General features: G+C 50.7%; 1 protein-coding gene across 1 annotated transcript; it reads right to left on the bottom strand.

Annotated features, from left to right (window-relative positions):
* Positions 1-372: 372 nt before the first annotated feature.
* On the bottom strand, positions 373-27162 carry dph1 (diphthamide biosynthesis 1). The gene is made up of 12 exons (XM_023818012.2): positions 27077-27162; positions 25645-25794; positions 18229-18292; positions 11355-11476; positions 9505-9659; positions 8042-8163; positions 7757-7825; positions 7466-7622; positions 5863-5963; positions 3881-3959; positions 1758-1895; positions 373-1230 (listed from the first exon to the last, which is right to left on the bottom strand). The coding sequence occupies exons 1-12, from the start codon at positions 27123-27125 to the stop codon at positions 1150-1152; spliced, it is 1287 nt and encodes a 428-aa protein (XP_023673780.2). The 5' UTR covers positions 27126-27162; the 3' UTR covers positions 373-1149.
* Positions 27163-27549: the final 387 nt, after the last annotated feature.

Raw genomic sequence — 27549 nt, 5'->3', positions numbered from 1 at the left:
AAATCCGGGTGTGGTTATATCTCGGCCATTCGGTAATTGCATTGCAATGAAAATAAAAATATCAAACAATATAAATTATTGTCAACGTTATTTGAATCATCGTACTTTCATGTATGAAATGTTTAAATACATTTATATTTCTCTTCCAGAAATTCCAGGGTTTTTTATGGTTGTCTGGCGTAATATGGGCCATAATTCATACAGAGCGGCCAACCTTATAATTAGCGAATGATATGCTTTGAATAGGTGAGTGACAGAGAAGGGGCCATTCCAGGAGCCAATCAGGTTCTAGCTGGGGATGCATGGCACTGGGATAAATCACAGGTTATAGATGGCAGTACACCTTCATAACAGTAGGAAATGACACATCCATATTATGACCACTCTGTTTATTAATGTTTGTTTATTATAAAGGAAAATGGGCCAAAGAGTCATCAATTTGTATTCTGTGAGAGTTCTTCATATAATTTACTGTGCTGGCCAAATATTCTGGTGACGAACAGTTTCCCTTGATCTGGTCTAGGGAGAAATATACTTCAAATGGAAAAATGAAAAGATCAGCCAGTCTGTTCTCTACACCAGAGACATACAAAATAATAGCAAGTCTTTGCACTGTACTGTTAAATAATTTGGTAATGGAATACATTAGTGCTCCCCACACACAGAATACCCATCCTCTTTGAAAACAGGAAAAGAGAACAAACATTTTTGCAATAAAAAGGAAAATGAAAGTGGTCTCATCTTCTTTGGCGGTACAAAGGCTGACCTTCTCCGTTGTCCATTCATACTCATCTTCAGGACTCAAATTGAAGGTCAAGAGCACTTGAAAACAGACACATGCGCTTCCGCAGTTACTCTGGGGCAAAGACCAGTTAAATGATCAATCAAGCAACATTGAGTTTTTTTTTAACATACCCCCACAGAACATCCAGCAGTATTAAAACTTATTATACATTCAGTCCAGAACATTAGCCTGTGTGAGTAGTGAGACAAAGTGCCGTAGATCTGCAGAGAATTGACGAGGTGTGGCGTCTCCATGTACGAAAACCATGATGCAAATAGATATAGTTCTTATCACAGAATCCCTGATATATTGCCTTGAGTCCTCAGCAAGCACGTGATTGGCTGTTGTCATGGGTAACAGGAGAATCACTCTCCCTGACAACCACAGGGGGCACACTGGTCACTTCCACACTGCTGGGTAGGAGCAGCTACGACTTGATTATTTTTCTGTAAAAGGAAGGGGAACAAACACGAACCTGCATTAAAAACACCTTGGGGGTTTTATGTTACATGGATTTAAGATGATTTACTATACTTCTCTGGCAGTAAGGGGATTAACATGAAATTAATAAATATAATCATTAATTTAAAGCACATGGCTGCTTCTGGCAGAACTGCATGTTGGTTCTTTACTTCAGGTACCTAGAGCTACCAGTACTTCAGGTACCAGTTACTTATTCATCTCATTTTTGACGGCTGTTTCTATGCTCTGCTGCCTTATGTCAATTATAGTTTTTCGTTACATGTGCAGTTGTACAATAAAGAATTCTGATTCTGATTCAATTACACGTGACGCAAATATCATTCTATTTGCAGGATTTAACAATTCCACTAGATGTCGCTAAAGCATCACACTCACAGGTGATTTCATGTTCGTGTTAATTTGACGCCTTTCTTTCAGCTGTTTTAAGCAATACGTACTCTATGTAACTTTTGAATAGCGCAACTGAGAGCCGGCGTCTCTCTTTACTCGCCTCTCTTGTTTGCCTGCGAGCAGGGCGAGCTGGTTGGTTGACAGGGTGATTGACAGCCCAGGGTCCTAAGCTCTTATTGGAGTAGAAGTCCATGGGATACACCTCCTGCCACTCCGCCTTTTTGAGGGCCACCGCTGCCTGCAGCCAGGGAGAAAGAGAAGGAAAGAGAGCTGTTTATGCTCCGGTACTTTCATTCTCTCTGCTCCCCCAGGTGGGGGCGAGAGAGGATGAGATTGTGTCGGAGACCCGGGGGTCTGAGCGCAGATGTTCTGCAAACTGGTGGTAAACTCGTCGGCAGGTAACGAGCCCCCAGATCAGTGCAGCACAATGCTCACGTGGGAGGAAAGCGATTAAAATCACGAACAAACGAGCTGTGAGGCAGCAGCGGGGGCTTGTGTTACTAATCATTAACCAATTTAAATAAAACAGGAGCCTGAACTTCACTCGGATTTATGTGCAGCGAAATCTCCCGCGGGCTGCACGTCTCACAGCGATTCGCTCCGAGTTCTGCTCGCCTGCTGATGGCGCATTTTAAATACGGAACACTCGCCTTTTGCGGCACTAATTATGCAGAAGCCTTCGGTATAATACTTTAAACGAACTTATTGATAAATGTGCTTTTAGTCGGACATTTTTCTGGCTTCTCTGAAGTCACTCCGAGGGCCACATTAATACCAAGAAACAGTAAAAGCCAGACTAAAGGAATCAATACCACCGGCAAAGGTACTGTTCTTTCATCCGGCGCAATCGATGCCGTAGCAGGTGCGCGGCCGACTAATCAGGGAGTTTGAGCAATGGGGACAATAGCAGAGACCCTCCTTTCTGCCGAGGGGTTTGGACCCAGCGGACAGTTTTCCCATCGATCGCCAGGGGATGCGATGACTCGCAATTAGGGGCGAGTGGGTTTTACTGATAGATACTGATGTCTTTCTGTGTGCATCGAAGGGAGGGGGTCCTAGGGAGCCTCGGGATGATGAACAGGAAGCCGGCATGCTTTACGGTTTCATTAAAAGCCTCTTTCTGCCCGTTTCTGTCTGTTGTTAAGTTGACGGAGCACCTGGAAGCCAAGGTATGGTAAACAAGACTTGAACCCGAGCTGCTGGGGAGTTGCAGACTCGGCTCGTTTTAAAATGATAAAAGTCTTTACTGTTATGTTTTTTTTTTAAGAAAGTCACTGATCTCACGCTGACTGATTCACCTTCATCACCATTTTTCAACGTCTAAATCCAGTTTGCCCTCAAAAGCTCATGTGACACTGAGTCTCATCTCCCTCCCATCAGTGGTTCTCAGTGCTGTTCTTGGCGACCCCCCTGCCAGAATATTTTCATTCCAACCCTGCCAAAAGCAGATTCGTGGTCCTTTATCAGCTAAAAATGAATGCAGCAGGTAGGACATTAGAAATGCCGAAGGAGTATCTCCGACCCTCCAACTACCCCAAGAAATAGGCACCTGCCAATCAGCAGACGTGGGGCGGGGCCCCAGGCACCTGTCAATCAGCAGACGTGGGGCGGGGCCCCAGGCACCTGTCAATCAGCAGACGTGGGGCGGGGCCCCAGGCACCTGTCAATCAGCAGACATGGGGCAGGAGCCCAGGCACAGAATCATTCCAGCTTCACTGTCTCACCGAAATGGAAAGATCCTCAGAGTGAAATCTGGGATACAATACTTTCAAATGTCTTCCTATTTGAAAGATAATACAATGTAGACTGCTATCAAACTATTATCCACTTTCACTGGGTAGGTGGTAGAGGAGTATACTAGGGATAAGTGTAAATACTTGTGAAATCTTTGGGGGAAAAAAGTGGCTAAACTGGAGTTAATAAACACTAACCTGGATGTGAAAGACAAGAAAACAACAGCTGGAGCTGCAGTTCCTATGGTGACCAGCTGGAGGAGCTACTGCTCTGAACTCCTGGTTTATCCACATACTGTGGGGGTTTGTAGTGGAAAGTAGAGCTGGAGGTATAAGCTGATCAGCCTGCAGCAGCTCCCAGTGCTGCTCTACAGGCGGGCTCCGTGGAGAAGGTCAGCGTGTATGTGAGGAGTATGTGTGTGTGAGCATGTACCTGAGACGGAGGTGCCTGAGAATGTGTGTGAGCACTCCGCCTGCAGGTGGCGCTTACCTCATACGGAGACAGCAGGGGCTTGGAGAAGGCAGAGCCCCAGTCAATGGAGAGGCGGGGACAAGCGACCTGCACCCACCTACAGGGGGTGGAGCAGAGTCAGGGAGTGGCCAGGAGATTGAGGAGATGCCTGAGAGATTGGTGCAGGGAGAGGATAGGGTTATGCTGATCTGTATTAGTGTGTGTGTGTGTTCATGTTCTGTGCATAGACACACGCAGCGCTCTGCAGCTACACCTCTGTTTATACTGGGATTCAATGCATGTCGAAACATAAATATGGGAACAGAAATACAGAAGTCAGACGTGTATAAATATATATAGTATATATGATGGTGTGGGATACTGCAGAGGTGGGGTAAAGGAACACAACACCCCAAACAGGAAGTTGGGGGGGGATGTTAATTAATTGAGAATGATGGAAGAAACTATGCACCCCACCCCCCCCCCCCCCCAGTCTCCACGGAGCTACCCTACATAGCAAACAGGGGGAGGGGGCAGAAAGAAAAAAGCGTGGGAGGCAGAGAGGAGACAGGAGAAGATGCTATGAGGAGAAATGAGAAGCTATGAGGGGGATGGCGAGCAGACGGGTGGGGGGGTTTGTCCAGGAGACAGGCACTTGACCTTCTGAAGTAGGCACATGTCTACAATACATATATACTCGAGTAAACTATATACCTGTAAAATCTACAGGCCCGTGTTCCCTGACTACGCGCCTCTGCCCATACAGGCCCGTGTTCCCTGACTACGCGCCTCTGCCCATACAGGCCCGTGTTCCCTGACTACGCGCCTCTGCCCATACAGGCCGTGTTCCCTGACTACGCGCCTCTGCCCATACAGGCCCGTGTTCCCTGACTGCGCGCCTCTGCCCATACAGGCCGTGTTCCCTGACTGCGCGCCTCTGCCCATACAGGCCGTGTTCCCTGACTACGCGCCTCTGCCCATACAGGCCGTGTTCCCTGACTACGCGCCTCTGCCCATACAGACCGTGTTCCCTGACTGCGCGCCTCTGCCCATACAGGCCCGTGTTCCCTGACTATGCTCCTGTGCTCACTAGGGCACACAGGCCGTAGGCTGGCTGCTCTCCAATCCGACACCTGCTCCCTCCTCCTTCTCCTCCTAACCCGCACCGCCTTTCTTCCTGGCTCCGTCTCCATTCCCCGACTCCGGCCCCCCAGGCGCTCGTCTGCACCCCTGTCATCTCCATCCCTTGGCTATTTTTGTGCTTCCCGAACTTCAGGGATTATTACTCATTAGCATCTCCAGGACAAACAAGCCGGCTGTGGTGTCACGACTTGCGTGGTGGCGGGGGTGGAGGGGTCGCCGGGAGGGGCGGTGGGCGGTGGGCAGAGAGTGCCGCTGGAGCCGCTGACACAGAAGGACGGGGCGGAACAGGCGGGACGGGGGGCGCGCGTTAGCCTTCAGCGCCTGTGGCGTTCAGACATGGGGATATACACAGCTATAAGCAAGCAAGAAGGAGGAAAGGCAGACACCAGCCGACAGCCACGTTCATACAACACGCCCAAGCGCACGCGCACACACACGCACACACACACGCGCATGCACGCACGCACGCACACGCACACACACACACACGCGCACGCACACACGCACGCACGCGCCACGGGCAGCCATCCAGAGCACAGGACAGTGAGTACACTACACTGAGGACAGTCATTGGCCAGGATCCTCTGCATTCACAACGTAGGCACTTCTGTGAGGGTGTGACGGGGGGCTCTCAGCTGTGGCCAGATTAATGAGCATGTAAATGACAGGCACCAATTGGGGGGGGTCGGCGGCCTGGGGGTGGACGAGCTGTCACCACTGGAGTAAGGCAGGGGGCTAATCAAGGCGCGGAAGCCAGCGTGGCCTGAGTGTGTATTACTGTGTGTCAGAGTGTGTGTGTGTGCGTGCATGCGTGTCTGTGTGTGTGTGTGTCAGCGTGTGTGTGTGCGTGTCTATGTGTCAGCGTGTGTGTGACTCACGCATCCACTTCTGGCAGCAGGTCCAGCTTGCTGGGGAAGATCTCAGACAGCAGGACTCTGAAGAAGGTCTTACCCTGAGCCTGAAGCAGGGACTCCAGGTGCTGGGGGGGGGCAGAGAGGGGGATGAGGGGAGAGAAAGAGAGGAAGACAGAGGCAGAGTGAGGGAGAGAACAAAAGGAAGAGAGGAAGAGAGGGGGAGCAGAAAAAGAAGAGACAAAGAGGGGGAGAGAGGAAGTGAGGGGGAGAGGTAGAAAGGGGGAGAGAAAAGAGAGGAAGAGACAAGTGGACCAAAAAAAAACTAAATTAGAATCAAAAAGGCCCATCGAAAAGTGGTGCATCCTAAAGTAAACTGCACCGTAAAACAAAGACCTCTTCTGTGAGAGAAACCAGACGACACGCATGCAGGCCGCGGTCACGCCAACGAGCAGTGAGGAATGCATATCATAATAAAATCAGCATGCCACCCCCCCTCAACTTTCTGAGCCGGGTCCTAATCAGGGGGGAGCACTGCTGTTTGGTGAGCTCATCCCGGGCCTGTTTTGAGTTACACAGGAGCACTGAAGGCGTGATATGCCGTTTCTGGAAAACACCAACACGGCCCAGCGAAGAGCTCAACGTATATAACCTTGTCATTTTGGTTAGAGGCAAACAATTAAGTACAGATGGATCGGACATGAGTCATGCCATTAGACAGGGGAGCGCTGGCAATTAGGCGGAGTGAGAAGCGGGGCCTGGGTTTCCTGTAAGCCCCAGTGTGTCATGATTCAGAGGCGCGGCGGCCACTAGGGCGTGGGGTCCCGTCTCACACGTTACCGGACGCACAACGCTGACAGTGTCATCAGGCTGTCTGCACACTGCAGTGCCGGGAATATCCACACAGCATCCAGCGGGATGACGGGCCGGCCGGGGCGCTCGCTTTCAGATCTCCGCGACAGGCGGGTGGCCCTGCCTCGCATACCAATTAGGGGAGCGAAGGAGGATAGGCTGGGGGGGGGGGCTCAGACACTGTCGCAGGCCGAACAGGAGAGAGCCGCGCTGTCGGGAAGATCAAAAGCGGCCGAGAACAAAGGCAAGGCGGCAAAAAGACGGGACCCTCCGCCCACTTCTGCCAGGAAATCGATATGCGCCCTCTCCCTGCTCCCCCACAATCCCAGAATGCCCGGGGAACTCAGAGGGACACGCAGCAGACATCTCCAGGCCAACTGCTCTAGGGTGACACAGCAGTGCCTGAGGTGCCTCCCCACCCCCCCCCGGGAAAATCACACAGGGTACAGCTGCTCCGGGTTCGAGTTACACCTCCACGCATCTCAGACCTTAAGCAGCCTGCGGAGAGCCTCCCATGTGGCCTACATCCTCACCCTAGAAGGGCAGGGAGCCCTCGATGTGGAGAGCTGCTTTCCAGATCACATCCAGCCATTACATCTATGCCTCAGTGACACAGAGAACAAGGTCGACTTTCCTCAGCCCTGCAGTATTTCTCTGATGCTTCTTGCTTCCCCTAACAGCCTGTAAAAGCGCTCTTCTCTTCCTCATTACAAGCTTTAAATCCACTCTGAACTGCTTTCCTGCTGAGGGCCACTGGAGGGCGTGGCTGCAGGCTCACCTCCAGCACTTTGGGGCTGCCCTGGCGCCCCAGAGTGCCCAAGACGAGGCCCCAGGTGTGGGCGGAGCGGGCGTCCTCGATGGCCTTCCGGCGGGCGGCGCGCATAGCGCTGTGGTCATAGTATTCCCGGGAGAAGACCTTGCTGTAGGGGTCATACCTGCATGTGCACAGAAATGGCCGGTGAGGATGTGCACACGTGTACACAGCACTCTCTGACACACATGAGTGTGACAGCGCACACACTGCTGTCTACCTGCCCATTATGGTCACATGACAGGTCACATGACTTACCTGTAGGCAGGTGTGTCTGGGTTGGAAATCATGATAGATTCTAAATGGAACCGTCCATCCCCAAGATAACTAGGTACAAAGAAATAAAACTTCTGGTTAGTGGCTAACTAACCAATTCAACACTAACCATCTTCAGAGACCCCTGCAGGACTATGAACATCTTTGCTGCCACGCACACAGAGACATGGGCTCTCCTACTGTTAAAATGCAGTGTGTCCCCTGTGTCACCAGGAAGGGGTAAAAGAATAATGGGTGCAAATATCGTGGGGCGGGGGGGGATCTCACATGATGGCATTGACTGGGTGCTCCAGGCGGGGGGACGTGCAGCCCAGGATCTCCCCGGGAGACAGGGGGCGACACTGAGGCACCAGAACATTGTACTGGGGACGCAGCTCAGCGCTGGTGGACTGGGGGGGGGGGGGGGGAACAACGGAGCAGGAGGAGAGGGAAAGACAGACAAATGCAGAGTCAGGATAGTGTTCGGCAAAGAGAGCAGCCCATGCTGTTGGAGGTCTGATGCAGGTAAGCGGACCCCGCACAGGTCACACTCAAAACTGCCCCCCAGGGTAAATTTTGCACACCCCCCCCCCCATACAGAACAACATGCAGAAGGCTGCTGCTGGCTAGCCATCCTCACAGGCGATGCTGGGTTCTGTAAACCCTGACAGGCGTGACGGACCGATGGAGGTCAGCGTCCTGACGGGAGAGACGGACTGACGGAGGTCAGCGTCCTGACGGGAGTGACGGACTGATGGAGGTCAGCGTCCTGACGGGAGAGACAGACCGACGGAGGTCAGCGTCCTGACGGGAGTGACGGACTGATGGAGGTCAGCGTCCTGACGGGCGTGACGGACCGACGGAGGTCAGCGTCCTGACGGGAGTGACGGACCGAAGGAGGTCAGCGTCCTGACGGGAGTGACGGACCGAGGGAGGTCAGCGTCCTGACGGGAGAGACGGACCGACGGAGGTCAGCGTCCTGACGGGAGTGACGGACCGACGGAGGTCAGCGTCCTGACGGGAGTGACGGACCGACGGAGGTCAGCGTCCTGACGGGCGTGACGGACAGATGGAGGTCAGCGTCCTGACGGGAGTGACGGACCGACGGAGGTCAGCGTCCTGACGGGAGTGACGGACCGACGGAGGTCAGCGTCCTGACGGGAGAGACGGACCGACGGAGGTCAGCGTCCTGACGGGCGTGACGGACCGACGGAGGTCAGCGTCCTGACGGGAGAGACGGACCGACGGAGGTCAGCGTCCTGACGGGAGTGACGGACCGACGGAGGTCAGCGTCCTGACGGGAGAGACGGACCGACGGAGGTCAGCGTCCTGACGGGAGAGACGGACCGACGGAGGTCAGCGTCCTGACGGGAGTGACGGACCGACGGAGGTCAGCGTCCTGACGGGAGAGACGGACCGACGGAGGTCAGCGTCCTGACGGGCGTGACGGACCGACGGAGGTCAGCGTCCTGACGGGAGAGACGGACTGACGGAGGTCAGCGTCCTGACGGGCGTGACGGACCGACGGAGGTCAGCGTCCTGACGGGAGAGACGGACTGACGGAGGTCAGCGTCCTGACGGGAGTGACGGACTGATGGAGGTCAGCACCGGCACAGGGGACAATAAGGGCTGTAAAGCTCCTCATTTCTGCTCTCAGCTTCCTCGAAGGGCCAGCAGGTGGCACAATAGTTAGCAAGACTTGAAGAGAAGGTTCAGACTCCGCCGTGCCCCGGCCAAGGGTGGAAATTCACCTGCAGCGCGGCCACAAACTGGATGGTGCTGACCAGTGCCAACGAGTAGCCGGCCGGGAAGTTGAAGCGCAGTGTGTCCAGGAAGTGGGCCGTGTCCAGCTGGATGTCGACAAACACGTAGAGCATGTTCATCCCGGCCATGGAGTCGATGGGGACTGAGGAAGGCAAGGCAAAGAAGGGTTAGAGAGGCTGGGGTGAGAGTGTGTGCGGAAGGGGGGTGGGGGGGGGGGGTTAGGGTTCAGGGCGAGCGGAAGGGACAGCATCTGTTATGCACAACATCTAAATGACCCCAGACGCTGGTATTTTCAAAGCTGTCAAAATGAAAAACACACACTGTGTCTCCGGAAGAAGCACAAATATGAATTAGTATTTTAGGAAGGAGAAGAAAAGAAGGATCAGAGGATGAGTGCAGAGTGGGAGGGGCAGGGGAGGATCAAATTATCTGAGTATAATTATTTTGATTTTGTGCTGAATGAGCCTGATTAAGCTTCGACACAGGCCTGTACGCAGATCCGTCACGCTGGCAGAGCAGCACAAACGGAAACAGCAGAGCAGGGCGGCCAGTTGAGGTGATATGCAAACAGAGCCCTGGTCGACACTGAAGGCTGAAAATTAGCCACTGTTCACTGATGGAAAACAAGGAGGCCGGAGGCTGAATGGTAATCGATCCCAGATGAGCTGCCAGGCCTGACAGGTGCTAAGTCAAGCAATTATCACCTGCACCAGTGTGTGAGAGGGTAAACACACACATACACACACACACACTAACAGATACACACTTACGCAGACACACACACGCAAATGCATGCACACAAACACGTACGCGTGCACATGCAAACACACACACAAAAACACACACGTGCAAACACAAACGCACACACATGCAAACACGCACACACAAACATATGTACATGCAAACACAAACACGCACATATGCACATGCTACCACACATATGTGCATGCAAAACGACACAAGCAAACACACACAAAAACACAAGCATGCAAACACACAAATGCACACACATGCAAACATATGCACTCACACACACATGCACACGCAGACACAAACGCGCACTTGCACAAGCAAAGCCGCAGGCAACAGAGGAGGCAAGTACCGTGAGAGAATGAAAGAGAAAAAGAGGGAATGAGAGAAACAGGAAAACGGAGAACAAGGCAAAGAGGGAGGTAGGGAGGGGGTGTCAGTCAGCAGCGGCTTGCTTTGGTCCCACACAGGTGTCTGACATGCTTACAGATACTGTTTATGATTGCAGGCAGAGTCAGGGCAGCGCTGTGTGTACGCGTGAAACACCTGCGCAGAGGAGGGACCACCTGCGCAGAGGAGGGGGAGTCGGAGGGCAGGATCACACCTCTGTGTCCCACCCCTCCAGCATATTCCCCATCTGTCCACTTCACCCCTGACATATATACAGGGAGCAGCACCCACCCCCGCGCTCGGGGTGATCTTACTCTAACCTTCCAGGGTTACGCGCTGCGCAGCCCCACTTTAATATTCCCTCGGACCCCGGCGGCATTTCACATCTCTGTGCTGCTTCTGTCGGTGCCCTATTGAGGCTAATGATTCAACAGCTCCGGCCTCGGTCCCTGTTTTACCGCCGATAGTGAGCATTGCTCGAACTTGCGTGCATGAGTGTGTGAGTGTCCTTCCAATCAGGCACTTAAATGTCTGGCCTCTCCCTGGTCTTCGCGGGACTTTTCTCACCATAACTCGCCATCACGTTGCTGCAGTGAGAGCCAGGACACAGGGCAGTGTGATGCATAAAGATGGAGAGAGGGCTAGGCTAGGTGTGCGAGCTGGCCAGGGCCCGGCCCCTGGAAGTCATGTGACTCACTGAGGCAGCTGTGTCCATAGTGAACCAGGAAGTCGGCGCCGAGGGCCCGGGCAGTGAAGTCATCCACGCAGCAGGCTCCGTACGTCACGTCCCCCATGATGACGACATCAGCCTCCGTGAACCTGAGGGACAAATCGGGCAGCAGCGTGACCGGGGGTCACCTGACAGGTCAGGACACCTCACCCATCTCTCGCACTTCTGCTGGACGGGACAAACTGCAGGAAAACGTCCCCGCAAAAGATGCGGAGTCTGGAAGATGGACGCTAGGGCATCCAGGCCGCCAGCTACTGTCCAAACGATGAAAACGCTTAAAACTGACGTTCAAACTTCTCATGCCTGTCGGTTCTACTGGTTTTCAGGAAAACACAGAGTCAGTGCAGCTGAGCGGCAGGGACCTGGCAGCAGGAACCTTTAAAGGCGGGGGTGCGGGGAGGGGGGGGGGGGCATACACCTCTTTCTGGGTTTAACTGATGACATCGCCAGTGTCCCGCCAGGTTTCATTACAACTCTGTGACTCTAACCCTCAACTGTTTTCATCTGGCAGCTGCACCCGCCCTCCCCACCCCCCCCGCTGTCGTTTGCCCGTAAGGGAGGGGCTGTGTATCGGGGGCGGCGCGCTCCTCTGAAGGACGCCACGCCGGAGCACGCTGACAGAGAGGCTCGGTGCGTAAATCAATATTTACATCACGAGATTTTGTTTACAGAGCCCTTCTGCTGCTGGTAGGTTGGTGGGGGTTCATGTGGCTCTGTAAGCGTGTCAGAGACTTCAAAGGCACAGGAGAGAGATGGGGGGGAGCAAGGGGACAGAGGTGGAGAGTGACAGATGGGGAGAGAGAAGCATGGCCCATGACTTGTTTGCGTGCTTTTGTGTGTTTATTGTTACAGTCTCTGTTTGCTGACCCAAGCCGGCTGCGCAGATGACCGGCAAAGCCCTGCAAAGCCCGCTATAACGGCACACAAGCGGCGTCTCCCTCGTAAGTGGATGGGAGGACGATAAATGGAGAGCAAAGAGGAGCAGAGGGAGTGGCGGTATCACCTCCGAGGCTCCTCCATCTGCTCCCGAAGCCGTCAGCTGCGCCACGTGCCGACTGCACATCATTACCACCCTCTTATGGAACAACTGCGCAGTCAGAATGACATTAAGATGCTATTAAGATGTGAGGCTGTCAGTAAGCGCTTTTGGAAGGCGGCGTGATCACCGCCTCCATGACGGGCGGCCGGGGCTGTCGGCAGGACGCAGACGGGAGCGCGTGCAGGAGCACACACACTCAGACACACTGAAGAGGCCCCCCCCCCCGGGTCACACGGCCCGGCAAACGGCCCCGTCTTCACCATTCGCTTCCTTGACCACTCAGCTGTGTCCTTGAGCCACACGATTCGCTCACTAAGCCTCAAACCGCACACACATACCGACAAAATGAATGTTCACGGACAGCCACAGTCTAGCAAAGGCTAAGCACATTGTTATTTCCAACAAATTACGAAAGCAGGCTTAATGTAAATTAAAAAATTCCCAACATCCATCTGTTCGCCACCATCTGAGGGAGAGGAAACGATGGGGTGTCGCGCGGAAGCGAGAAAATAAAATCGGCTTCGGCAGCCGGGGATGCGAGATCCCCATTTGAACAGAAGGTGGCGTGGCGGTTAGAGGCAGAGTCTGAATGTGTGCAGAGGAACTGCTATGCTGCCACTGACAAATGAGAAAAAGTCACAATAAAATCTGACGCCCAGAAGGTGCTAGAGCACCACCGGATGGAGTGACAAGCAGCTGCACGTTGTGTCACTTGCAGCGTATGCAGAAGACTGCCAAGCCGCATTCCCAGTTCCCCACACAGCGAGGTGTGACTCCACCGTGGGGGCCAAGCAATCGCCTCCAGAAAAGAGAGAACCTCAGAGACGAACCCGCAGATTGACGGACAATTAAATTACAGTTTTTATTGGAGATTATAAGCCCAGCCTGAAAACAGCAATTACGGAAATCTCAGCAGGATGTAAAAGCCAGGCATCGCGAATGCGAGGATACCATGTGATGGAAGGGGCCGGACGCGGCCCCCTCCCCCTCCGGGGGAGAGGATAAGGCGGGTGTGTGGAGTTTCAAAGCCACCACACTGGTGTGTGTTTATGTCCCTCACACTGTGTGAGAGGGAAGCGGAGGGAGTGTGTGTGTGTGTGTGTATGTGAAGAAGGGAGAGAGAGAGAGAGAGAGATGAACATAAAAGACGAAGGAAGGACTGAATGTGAGAGCGGCTGAGCCCCTACCCACATCGTAGAGCTATACAGACACAGCTCTGTCCGGGCTGCTCTCCCCAATGTGCTCGCAGACTCCCTGCTAAACATGCCTATTAAAATGCAAATTTAGACAGTCTCAATTCCCCCACTCATCTCAGCTTGCGGGCGAGAACAAGCACTGCCCCGCCTCTCTAGAGCACACCTTTCTTTCCCCGCCCACCCTGCTACACTCTCAAAAATCTTCCCTGGGAAGTGTTGCATAAAATATAACCCCTTGGGAAGTACTCTTTCCCAAAAAGAGTTCCCCTAAAAGTACTCCCCTCCGAGGCCTTACCCAAAATGTCCAGCCGTCGTGTGATGTGGGTTGGGCCTGGAAGTCCTGCAGTAATTTCAGCCCCACCAGCAGGTGGCATTAATACCCACCGGGACAGTACTTTTATGAACGGACAGGGTGCAAAACTGCAAGCTTTCAGGGTAATCGCAGCTTCAGTTCACTGATGTCTGGGGCACTGTACTCATGCTGGCACCAGTGACAGGATTGTGGAATAATTCCAACCCGCCGTATGCGTGAACCCACACGGGCAAACACTGCCTACTGCTCATTTGTGTCCCTTGGTAGTGTAACATACACCGACATCACAGATAACACACTGGAGCCAGTGAACAGGGTAAGAATACAGAGGGAGCCGATTGCTTACCCAGCACTGCGTTTGCATACAGGGGGTGCTGGTGTGGGATTCCTGCTCGCTGCAGCAGGGGGGGACATGTCATTTGAAGGAAGATGGGTCCTCTGTCCCCACACGCAGGAATTAGGTTAGGCGTGTGAAATATTTATTAGCCGCACCTGGTGAACACTCATACATCTCCCCCCCCGCCCCCCGTCTCAGGACACCACAGAGTTACGCTGATGTATACAGCCATTTGGGGAGGGAAGATGAGGGAATCAGCCAGGGGGGGACAGGAGAGACAGAGGCAGACGGGGAATAAGGACAAAATGAGAAGGAAAACTGGGATTGGAGAGACACTGGTACTGGGGTACTGGACCTTCTGTGGGGGGGTGCAGCTGAGCCTTTCAGCCTGAGGGTGGGCAGAATGGTCACTTTCACACCTGTTTCACATGAGAAGTTCATGCACTGGGAAGTCACCCTGTCCCCCCCGTCCCTCACCCGCCCCTGCAAGAGCCCACCCCCAGACCCATGGGAAACCTCTGCTCCTGCCAGACCCCGCCCCCAGTCTCACAGGAAAGCGCCGCCCCTGCCAGACTCCGCCCCCAGTCTCACGAGAAAGCTCCGCCCCTGCCAGACTTCGCCCCCAGTCTCATGGTTAAGCTCCGCCCCTGCCAGAGTCTGCCCCAGTCTGTGTGCCTCGCCCACCTTCCCCACATTTCCCCCTCTCCCTGTCTGCCTACACCTCTCTCTCCCTCCCCCTTTATCTCCCTCCCTCTTTCCACCCCCCCCCCCCATAACACACAAACACCCACCTGCAAACCCACACAGGCACTAAACCAACACACCCACAGACACACACGCAGAAGCCCAGTGGGATCACTAGACACACAGCATTTTATCAGCAGGCTTGGTTCATCGCAGCCCCCCCCCCCCCCCCCAGGTGTACGGAGTCTCTCCTCTCTAAACACAAATTCCCTGCCTTCCAGCATTTGGGACTTAAAAAAAAAAACAACTGCTGTAGGTGCCATTATCCTCAGCCCCCGACCCACACCTGACATTCATTACTGACACAGCTTCCCCCCACCAAACACGCCTCCCCCCGGTACCTGGAGCACCCCCCCCACCCTCATCCTTGTTGCCTCTGACCTGTTAATCGTTCCTGAGATGCTGTTAACGCCGCCAAAATGTCCCCACAGGGCACCTGGTACCAGCCACCCCCACGTCTCCACAAGCACACATGGGACCCAATAAAAAAAAAACAAGAGTAGCAGACGAGTGGCCCCCTGTCATCGCGTCACTTCCTGCTCTTCAATGATTGGCCGCCTCTCTAACTCGTCCCTGCTTTAATTATGTTTTTCCAGCTTGCGGGTGAGCCTCATGCACAAATCTGACTCCCAGCCCCCAGATGCCTGTGATGATTTAATTAGCAAACAGAGGATGTTGCTGCCCCCCGGCCCGTGACAGGGATCGACAGTGGGCTGAGACCCCATCCCTGCTTCCACTGGCTGACCTCAGGTTAAGCATCTTACAGAAGGCAAAGCCTGAAAGCCAGTTTAATGTTTAACCTTTGGCTCAAACGGGCACCTCTGTGCCCTTGTGCCGGCTCAGGACACTGCCGTCTCCTTGCACCTGTGATTATGGGATGTTGTCTCAGCTGGCAGCTGGCACCGGAGGATCGTTACTGCTTTACCGGTGACTGGCACACTCAGACCCGTCAGCGCCAAGGGTCCGGCAGGATGAAGTGAGAGAGAGAGACGGAGCGATAAGGGGACAGAGCAGCTGATTAGAAGCCTGTGATTAGCCAAGTGGCTTCTGAACAGCTGGACCCAGGTAAGAAACAGCCATACTGTTGCCCCCCCCCCCCACAGCGCAACGTGACACACGTGCTCTCCCACGACATTAATGTCATACGCCAACTTTGGGGGGGGGGGATCTGACACAAGGCGTGAAAAGGGCTGAAAGAGATACAGAGATGAAGGTCAAATATGGAAAGTTAGGGTGGGGGGTGAGTGTCTGTGGTCGGCAGTGGGTGTCCGGGAGCGGCCTGCTGTGTGACACCCACCCTCATGAAAAAGGGGACCTCAGCCCTCTCCCTAACTGGATTATTAACACAGACCACTGATAACAGCAAGCAGCTGACAGGAGGGAAAGATGAAATAATAATTAAAAAGAAAGAGAGAGAGTGAGAATCACCATGAGAAAGAGAGAGAGAAAGGCGGAGCAGTCACAGGAGAGAGCAACGAACCGCCTCTCCCTCGCTCTGGTCCCTGGGCTTCAGGTGGCTGGCCCACACACACACTGATCGCCACGGAAACACGCCAGTCACCCGCGGCAACACAGATCAGCATCCACGTCTCGAACTACTGCACTGATCGACACTTTCCAGGTTTCATTCAGCAGCGAGTTGCTTTCCATAATGAGCGTTATGTAATTAAAATCGCAATCGGGGGGGTACCTATTTTCCAGCAGCAGTGAGCACGCATGTGTGTTTGTGCGATCGCACGGCAAATAGAAAGCAAACAGACACAATTAAACGAATAATGGATTTTCCTCTTGAAGAAGCAGAGCACCGATTTGTGGAATGTGTAAGCAGTCTTGTCTAATTTCCCGCTGAGCCTCAGATCTCTGGCATGTGTAAGCAGTCCTGCCTAATTTCCCGCTGAGCCCCAGATCTCTGGCATGTGTAAGCAGTCCTGTCTAATTTCCCGCTGAGCCCCAGATCTCTGGCATGTGTAAGCAGTCCTGCCTAATTTCCCGCTGAGCATCAGATCTCTGGCATGTATAAGCAGTCCTGCCTAATTTCCCGCTGAGCCTCAGATCTCTGGCATGTATAAGTAGTCCTGCCTAATTTCCCGCTGAGCCCCAGATCTCTGGCATGTGTAAGCAGTCCTGCCTAATTTCCCGCTGAGTCCCAGATCTTTGGCATGTGTAAGCAGTCCTGCCTAATTTCCCGCTGAGTCCCAGATCTCTGGCATGTATAAGCAGTCCTGCCTAATTTCCCGCTGAGTCCCAGATCTTTGGCATGTGTAAGCAGTCCTGCCTAATTTCCCGCTGAGTCCCAGATCTTTGGCATGTGTAAGCAGTCCTGCCTAATTTCCCGCTGAGCCTCAGATCTCTGGCATGTGTAAGCAGTCCTGCCTAATTTCCCGCTGAGTCCCAGATCTTTGGCATGTGTAAGCAGTCCTGCCTAATTTCCCGCTGAGTCCCAGATCTTTGGCATGTGTAAGCAGTCCTGCCTAATTTCCCGCTGAGTCCCAGATCTTTGGCATGTGTAAGCAGTCCTGCCTAATTTCCCGCTGAGCCTCAGATCTCTGGCATGTATAAGTAGTCCTGCCTAATTTCCCGCTGAGTCCCAGATCTTTGGCATGTGTAAGCAGTCCTGCCTAATTTCCCGCTGAGTCCCAGATCTTTGGCATGTGTAAGCAGTCCTGCCTAATTTCCCGCTGAGCCTCAGATCTCTGGCATGTATAAGCAGTCCTGCCTAATTTCCCGCTGAGTCCCAGATCTTTGGCATGTGTAAGCAGTCCTGCCTAATTTCCCGCTGAGCCTCAGATCTCTGGCATGTATAAGCAGTCCTGCCTAATTTCCCGCTGAGTCCCAGATCTTTGGCATGTGTAAGCAGTCCTGCCTAATTTCCCGCTGAGTCCCAGATCTCTGGCATGTATAAGCAGTCCTGCCTAATTTCCCGCTGAGTCCCAGATCTTTGGCATGTGTAAGCAGTCCTGCCTAATTTCCCGCTGAGCCCCAGATCTCTGGCATGTGTAAGCAATCCTGCCTAATTTCCTGCTGAGCCTCAGATTTCTGGCCACAGAATAAACAACAATAAATCCCAGTCCCAAAACCCATTTCCCATTGTCTTACATCTTCAAACCAACCCTTAGTTGACCCTACCCCCCCAAGCAATACCCACATCCCACAAAACCCACATGCAACACTAACCCCGCCTCCACCCTTAGCCACACCCTGGCCCCGCCTACCTCTCAATGATGTCAGAAATCACGCAGGCGAACATCTGAAGCCCCTCTGGCAGCTGCACCGCCACTGGAACCGAGAAGGGCAGGGTTAAAGGGGGAGGGCAGTATTAAAGGGACAAAATGGCATTAAAGGGGTGGGACAGCATTAAAGGAAAGGAATGACATTAAAGGGGCAAGGTGGCATTAAAACACGAACAGTGCTGACCCGAGGAAAATCACACACGCGCACACACTTCTACACCAAACACAGATGCCCCTCTTTCAGCCTCCCGAATTCCCCCCCCCCCCCCAGTTTGTCAGCAGCAGGCGCCCTGGGGCAGCGGCCCCCCGCCCTGCTGAGAGTGCCTTGCTCCACTACAGGAGTCACGTCCTGAAAGGCATTAAATATCCGTGAAATGGGAGCCAGGTGAACAGGAATTAAATATGTCCCTGTAATGGTGCAGAACATTAGGGAATATGGGGGAGGACACTGGAGCCCACCTTGCAGGATGGAGTACATTGTGTCATGTGACAGGAAATGGCTCAGAACCAGTCAAACAGGAACCTCCCCCGCTCCAAAGAAGACCATCGGCAACCCCTCCGGAACCAATATCCCCATTAAGCTCTTCAGTTTAGTAACACCCATAATTAGCTGGGTCCTGAGAAAATGGAGTCAATGTGAAGCGGAAGAGCACCTCAGCAAGGAGGTGGAAACCGGGGAACAGGACGCACCTTTCCGACGCAGGGGGCTAACAGGCCTGAGGGAGGGGCCAGGGCCCGCGTCTCTCCAAGGGAAAGGTCACAGAGGCGTCCTCCGGGGGGCAGACACACACAGGCAGACGGCCTGCGTCTCTCATTACTGCCGAAAAGGGCAAGTTTATTAACCGTGAAAGGTTACAGTACCAGTGAGGCATCCAGCTGACACTCACCGAGCCCCCCCACTCCCCATTAGCCCTACCGGGGTTTATCGAAGGATCAAGAGTGCTAAGATGGACAGTATCTTGCAGGATGTGCACACACACACACACACACACACACACACACACACACACACACTTACTGTATGTTTGTACGTATACACAGGGAGGTGTCAGCAGTCCAATCTGATGCCAGTGTTTGTGACATTAAAAAAGGACAAACTCTTGCCCAAGTGTCAAAGCCCTCAGAGGTCACCGGCGTGGCTCGAGCTGGTCCAGGGTCAGTGAGGGCTTAACGACCCCATTAGTGGGGGCTGAAACTGCCCCGGGCTCCTGGTGTGAAGATGATTCAGGACCTGGATGACACAGAGGCCCAGCCGGCCGCCTGCCCACCATGGCACACCGGCTCCCCCTCCCCCTTCTGCAGGGGGGTGTTATTCAGCTTGACTTCGAACTGGACCTCCCAGTAGACAGCGTTTATGGAGCGCAGTCAAGCCAGGCCTTCTACATAGCTCTCGACAGATCCAAAACTACGTTTATTCGCCCGCTCTGCCATTTAGGTGCTCCTATCCGGAGCGACACTAAACAACTTCAAGATGAGCAAATTAAAGACACAAGCAATGCAAACAAAAGGTCAGCACAGAGAGCAGGCGAACGGGCAGGAGGAGCACGGAGAGCAGGCAGACGGGCAGGAGGAGCATGGAGAGCTGGCAGATGGGCAGGAGGAGCACGGAGAGCAGGGTGACGGACAGGAGGAGCACGGAGAGCAGGGTGACGGTCAGGAGGAGTACAGAGAGCAGGGAGACGAGCAGGAGGAGCACAGCAGGGAGACGAGCAGGAGGAGCACGGAGAGCAGGGAGACGGGCAGGAGGAGCACGGAAAACAGGGAGACGGGCAGGAGGAACACGGAAAGCAGGGAGACGAGCATAGAGAGAGCAGGGAGACAGGCAGGAGGAACATGGAGAGAGCAGGGAGACAAGCAGGAGGAGCATGGAGAGAGCAGGGAGATGAGCAGGAGGAGCATGGAGAGAGCAGGGAGATGAGCAGGAGGAGCATGGAGAGAGCAGGGAGACGGGCAGGAGGAGCATGGAGAGAGCAGGGAGATGAGCAGGAAGAGCTGAGGGTGAAATTGCTCTCCATGAAGTTACCCTCAGGCGCAAGCAGGGGTATCTAAGGTAGGTCTGCAACTTTCAGGAAGACTGAAAGCTCTGTAAATTTAACAGAACTGTGGAAAATGACATTGGAAAAATTCTTCATTGGGCAGCAGGTGGCGTAGCAGTTAACAAACACAAAGCTGAGGCCCAGTGAGAGGAAGTGAAACCTCAGACTAAAATGTTCACAGATACAACTTGGGCTGGGCAACACATCAATGAAATATTGTATCGTCAATATCAGCATTCAAATCGGCATCAATTTGAGTATCGTATCGTATCGTGATATATAGTTAACACTTTTTGTAGCATAAATAATAGTTATGCAAGTAATGCAATATATTTACATATTTACATATTTACATACCTTCATTGCTGGTACAATTTATCATTATATCCGTCACATGCTCCATCACTATTAGTAAAACAATTTTGGCATCGAAATCAAAAACACTCAAAACCAACTTATTGTTTTCTACATATGGATTTTAGAATATTATAATAAATATCAATATTGTACAAATCTATGAAAATATTGAGATACCATTTTAGGGCATATCGCCAAGCCCTAATCAAACCTGTTCCCTGGAATGAACAACGAGTGAGTCAGAGAAAAAACTCAGCGACAAAACGTACTGTCGTTGTTTTTTAGTTTTACAGCCGGCGACATATTTATTTATTTATTTATTAAAATTAGATTTCAGTGGATTGAATTTGTCACCTTTCTTCATGCTCTGAATTGGTTTAAATGTGATTCTAAGGGAATTTTTAAGCAAAAAGTGATTTTTGGAGTCAAGAAATAATGACTATATTGAGATAATTATCAATATGGTTTGACATAAAAAAAAATCATGATGATAAAATATTTTGCAATATTGCCCAGCCCTACATGACAGTGATCACACTGATCCACTATCTGACTGGCTTCTCCTTCAGCTCCCCCACCCCCCAAGCACCCTGCCATTCTCACAGCCATCATTCGGGAGCTGGAGTGGCTTCCTGACAGTGATTCAAATTAAAATTCCCAAGGAGGTAAAGGGGAAGAAAACAAAAGATGGACTATAGGAAGAATATTGGAATATCTGCACATAAAGCCAAAGGATCGTTATCACATTCAGTGTCTCAGTGCAGACGCCGGGAAATGCCCTTGAACGCTCTGCTCACAGCTCGCTTTTGGATACGTTTCCGGTGTTTCTATGAAAAACTGGACGTGATCTCCAGCTGGTTCCGCAGACGATGAGCATTCGGGAGCAAAGCAAGACTGAGCAACCATCCACGTCCTAGGGGCTGGGTCCCGTCCAGGATGGAAAGCTGCCCTCTGACAGCAGAGAATTCAGGGATGTATGGCCATCACTTTTACTTATTTTGGTGAAATGGACAAAAACCGACCCATTGAGCTTCCTTACAGAACCCTAACCCTAACCCCCCCCCCCTCTCCATATTTCAGAATAACAACTGAAACACACAGATGGAGAGACAGAGAGACATGATATGATGATTGATTTATGTGGCCTGAGAAATACCTCCGCAGCAGGGGCATTTCAGCAATGACATATCCCAGGCAGCTGTCTGCTTCAACGTTAGCAGTCAGGCACCTATACCTGCTAGTATGCTAGCCGCCAAGCATCCATCTGCTAGCAGCCAGGCATTTCACAGCTACCAAGTTAGCAGCCAAGAGTTTACCAGACAGCACATGAGCAGCCAGACATCTATACCTGCTAGTACGCTAGCCACCAAGCATCCATCTGCTAGCACATAAGCAGCCAAGCATCTATACCTGCAATTAAGCTAAACGGTTCTGCTAAATGGTTTTCTAGTTTTCTGTGCTGGAACGCTGTTAACTCGTGTGTGACCTCATTCCCAGTTCTTTAGTTCCAATCTCCGAGGTAAATGGAATGCAGTATTAGCCACTAAGCCTCAATACCGGCTAGCAAGTTAGTGAATTAGCAGCCAGGCATCTATACCGGATAGCAAGTTAGCTGCAAAGCATCAATACCAGCCAGTGAGATATGAGCCAGGCATCTATACCACTTAGCGTGTTAACCGCTAGGGATCTAAACCGGTAAGTGAGTTAGCCACCAGGCATCTATACCGGCTAACAAGTTAGCCGCCAGGCATCTATATCAGCTAGTGAGTTAGCTGCCAGATTTCCACCAGCTAGCAAGTTAGTAGCCATGCATCTATAGTGGTTAGTGAGTCAGCAGTCTGGCATCTATACCGGCTAGTAAGTTAGCCACCAGGCATCTATACCGGCTAGTAAGTTAGCCACCAGGCATCTATACCGGCTAGTAAGTTAGCCACCAGGCATCTATACCGGCTAGTAAGTTAGCCACCAGGCATCTATACCGGCTAGTAAGTTAGCCACCAGGCATCTATACCGGCTAGTAAGTTAGCCACCAGGCATCTATATTGGCTAGCGAGTTAGCAGCCAGGCGTCTGCCAGCCGGGATGTTAGCAGTACTTAAACGTGCAGACTGTTGCCTTTAACACCAGGAAGGCTGCTCATCGAGACTTAAAGCCCTTCCTGTCTGCCCACTCCTAATCCTCCCAATTGCTTACGAGATTCCCTCATCATGGCTGAGATCTCTCCACCTGTCACAACCAGGCCGGCTCAGCTACAGGATGAGTCCGTTTTAAACTCCCTCCTTTCCATCTAAATGCATGCCGGCATGCTGGGACCATGGTGTACTGGCTGCAGAAGTGCATGAAGCCGTGACGCACGCGGCATATGTGTGTGTGCGTGTGTGTGGGTGTGTGTGCGTGTGTGTGGGTGTGTGTGCGTGTGTGTGGGTGTGTGTGCGTGTGTGTGCGTGTGGGTGTGTGTGGGTGTGTGTGCGTGTGTGTGCGTGTGTGCACATCCCATTCACACTAAGCTGTGAAAGCACAGACTCTCAGTAAGGCAAACTGCTACTTTCTGATGGTATTACAGCACTGATGCGGGAAGCCGTACTGTTAGTGAGTGAAAATAATCCCGCTCATCACTGCCCAACAAGCCACAAGTATGTTCCATGGTTCGCAAAATATAAAAATATAAAATTTTTAACATATAAATATTGTGAAATATTGGGGTCCGGAGCCTATCCTGGAAGCTATGGGCACAAGGCAGGGAACAACCCAGGATGGGGTGCCAACTCATCGCAGGGCACACTCACACATGCACACCTATGGGCACAAGGCAGGGAACAACCCAGGATGGGGTGCCAACTCATCGCAGGGCACACTCACACATGCACACCTATGGGCACAAGGCAGGGAACAACCCAGGACGGGGTGCCAACTCATCGCAGGGCACACTGCGTTGCCAGTCGTATAAAAGTACAGCACAGACAAGCATCTACAGTATATAATACTCGATAATGATATTAAGTATTTTATTTGTTATTTTAGAGCAGGGATAGGCAGCCCTGATCCCGGAGTGTCGGTTTCCAGCAGTTTTTCTGTCCTGCCTTATGAATTCCTATCTGTCTGAGATCAGATGTGGTTTGTCAGAGACCAGGTAGGATGGGAAAACCTGCTGGATTCCAGCACTCCTGGATCAGACTTGCCTACCGCTGTTTTAGAGTGTACTCTTTTTGCTTATATATATACAGTACATATTATAATATACATATACACTTTCACTCATTTCATTCATTCATACTGTAGCCTAGGTGTGTGTAAGGACACCATGACATTCGCCCAACAACGCATTTCTCAGAAAATATAACACTCTCCCCAAACCACCATTACGACATTATACTCGATGATCAAGAACAATATACAGTCCTAGGTGGAGTTAAATAATATGTACTGATGGAGGGACGCCTGAAAACAGTCGTAGCAGGACATTAGCGGGTGTATCGCTTAGGGTAACAGATGCAGGAGAATGGGGAGCTCTGCCGGCCGTATAAGGACACACTGTCCACATCCAGCTTGTAATACAGTATGCATATAGTAATGTACAGGGATCCATCACCTTATGTCCTATCGAGTAACGTCCAGAGGTGGACAAAGTACACAGCCCAAAGGTATAGATACTCCTGGTGAAATTTTACTCCAATACAAGTGACAGTTGTTCACAATTTTACTTGAGTTAAAGTGCTGCAGTACTACATTTTAAAAATACTGAAGTATTCAAAAGTACATTATGTTTTTAATGTCAACACATTGCTGTATTGTTGTCACATTGCATTTACAGAACTTAATGGCTCTGAAACATCCTACTGAATGCAATAACTCGCTTGTAGAACCCGTAGAATAAAAAGCTTATGGAATATGATACAATGACTACAGAAACACAAGTGACTCAACAAAAGGACAGCCATTGCTGTTTTCTTTTTAATTTTAACACCCTACTCCAACAAAACAGCATGGTAGTGTTCTGACACAGCTCTGGTAGTCTGTGAATGTGTCTGTTTATCTGTGTGCATGACTGTGTATGTATGTGCATGTCTGTATATGTGTGTCTGTGTATGCGTCTGTGTGTGTTCCTGCACATACGTGCATCAGACAGACAGTGGAATTGGTGTAGATGCAACTACCTCAAAAAATTAAAAAATAAATAAAACAATCAACCCAGTTACACACCTCAAGCTGCCCAGCAGCAACCTGACTGACAGCAGAGGAGTAGCTTATTGAGATGGGTTTTTCCCCTGTGACGAACACAACACGGCCTACCGCGTTTTAGAACAGAAAATTCGCCGACTCACTTCAAACGATGCTTCAGAGTAATGAGCAATGAGAAACTCCATAGAAATGGAGTACGGACAAAATTACAGTAATTGAATTTCAAATATAATGGAGTAAAAGTTGTAAATTTCCCAAAAGATTTATACTGAAATAAAATACAGATACTTGAAATATGCACTTAAGTATAGTACTCAGGTAAATGTACTTTGTTACCAGCCACCCCGTTAATGTCCATAATTAATATACACTGATGGAGAGACGCCTGAAAGCGGATGTAGCAGAATGTCAGCAGATGCATTTTATTATAAAGTGCTGTGACTTTATATTTACGTTATTATTTGCTGTACGTTACAGTAATGAACTTAATGTCTTGCCTCTCCTATAACTATCGAGATATGCCCAAACTGATGTGTGATTAAATTCTTGTATAAACTTGTTTGTGGCTCCTCTTGATAATTTTAGCAGAGCACAGTATGTTGTCCACTACGCTTTGGTTTTTGTTGTTAATTCTGAAGTACTTCCACACTGCAGACATTCTGTACTCCAGTTTATTTTGCTTGTTACCTGTATCACTGATACGTCACTGCATGGTATCGGTTACAAGCATCGTCGCATTGTTACAAGGATGAGTACGTTACACGAGCATGGTGTGGCATGCCGAGTTAAAAGGCGTTAAACCTGCGATACCTTGGCACCTTACTCACCTCTCTTTGCCTTGGCCTGTCTCACCCTCCACACTGTTTTATGGATCTCAAAGTTGTAATTTTCGGGCAGGGCGCGGATAGCATGCTGAAGGTCGGGGTCTTTCAAGATCTCCTCAGGAATCTGGTTGGCCACCCGTCGGGGTCCTCGTACTAAAATTGGGAGGAGAAAAAGTTTTTCCATAAATAGCATGTGGGATGTTTTGAACAAATGCAAGAAGCCAGGGGATGCTGACATCACTGGGCAATTACAGGGCTTGTGCAAAACTCACACAAGAAACATGCTGTCATGCATAAAGTAATTTTTGCACCATGCTCAGAATGTGTGATAATAAGACAACAGAAACTTATTAAATTGCAAGGAACTTTAGCAGTGATGCCATATCAGTCATGAATGCTGAACGTCCTACCGCCTGTAATTCTGTTCACACCAGAGGGCTATAACTGTCAGACTGATTCATGACAGCCTGTTACATCACCCATCTTTGGCATCAAGGTAAAGCACTGAATCAAAGCCGGAGAGTTACATGCAAAATTTGTCAGCAAACAATACCAGTTTGATGCCTGTATCAAAATTTCCAGAAATATCACATTCCCAGAAATACCTCAGATAAAGTGGTAACTTTTATCATACAAATTCCATGGGTAACGAAAAGCATACTACTAAGAATGTGGCGTCCTAATAAATTGGTCACGCACCTACTGATAAAATTCTGATTACTATCACTGATTATTTTTTCTTCACCTGTAAAACATTTCCACGCGATTCAAATAAATTACACATTTTTAATTTCAGAATGTCAGAAGCCCAGGTTAGCGATACCTTTTGGCACTTTTATACGCCGATTTTCTGTTTCCACAACAACAACAACATCGCGGCAGCTAATTGGTATATTTATCGGGCGAGAATGATCTGATGAGCATTTAGGTGCCGACAGCCAGTTTAAGAATGGTTTACATTTGTAGCTAAACTGCTTTCAACGCAGAGACAACCTAGAGCATCTCTGAACAGAGGCGACTATGGGGGTTCGAGTTGCTTTAACAAAATAAAGGTAAATTGAGATAAAGGTGTGAAGTGGTTATTTTAAAATCTTTTTGTAGGCGCATAAATGCTTGAGAGGTATGTCAGGCATTAAAATCTGTACGGAATCTGTACGGAAGATTAAAATCACGCCCCATCATTATGGATGATTACTTACGCAGACACGCTCTTTTTAAATCTTGTTTCATAATGACAATTTAGTATATTATATGGGATAATACTATTGAAAATTATAGTTAATCATCATACCATCACAGTACGTCATCGCAACCCCTTAGTTTCTGCTATTATCTGAATTATAAAGAATTATCTTGAGGCGAAACTTCCTTTATTTTTCAAATTTGTTTGCGAATTCACGTTACTTGACATTTAAACACAGACAACAACAACAACCTGTTTTTTTCGCAGTCACAACATGCGTGTCCTCCACGGGGGCCGCCATTTTCCAAATAATGACACGCGCTGAGCGAAAGGCATTACTGATCGAGCGAAAGGGAAACTAATCGACCGCCGTAACTATCGAACTGTCAAAGCGTTTACTCCAATTTACTTATTACGCTAAGATATTCATAGTCTTCACATAAGCGTAATATAGTTCAATACCCGTCAAGGCTAAGAAGCCTCATTCATTCTCATCACTTGTTTGTTCCCTGTAAGGTATAATAACAATATTTTCGCTGTCCTTATCACCTTCTGTTGCTGCTGCTGCTGTTCTGTGTGTGCCTCGGAGTGTGTGCATGATTTAGGAACCCCCTAGCATAACAAAAGAAGAAGTAAAGGTCCAGATTTCTTCATCTTCTTCCCTCAGTGCCTCCTGCTGAGGGTCACAGTGGCTGCATGGCAAAGAGGTCAGACCAGACCCCCCC

This window comes from Paramormyrops kingsleyae, chromosome 17 (genome assembly GCF_048594095.1).
Source record: "Paramormyrops kingsleyae isolate MSU_618 chromosome 17, PKINGS_0.4, whole genome shotgun sequence".
NCBI classification, from domain to species: domain Eukaryota; kingdom Metazoa; phylum Chordata; class Actinopteri; order Osteoglossiformes; family Mormyridae; genus Paramormyrops; species Paramormyrops kingsleyae.
Note: the sequence above shows the minus strand (reverse complement) of the source record. Positions and strands in the feature narration are given on the sequence as shown.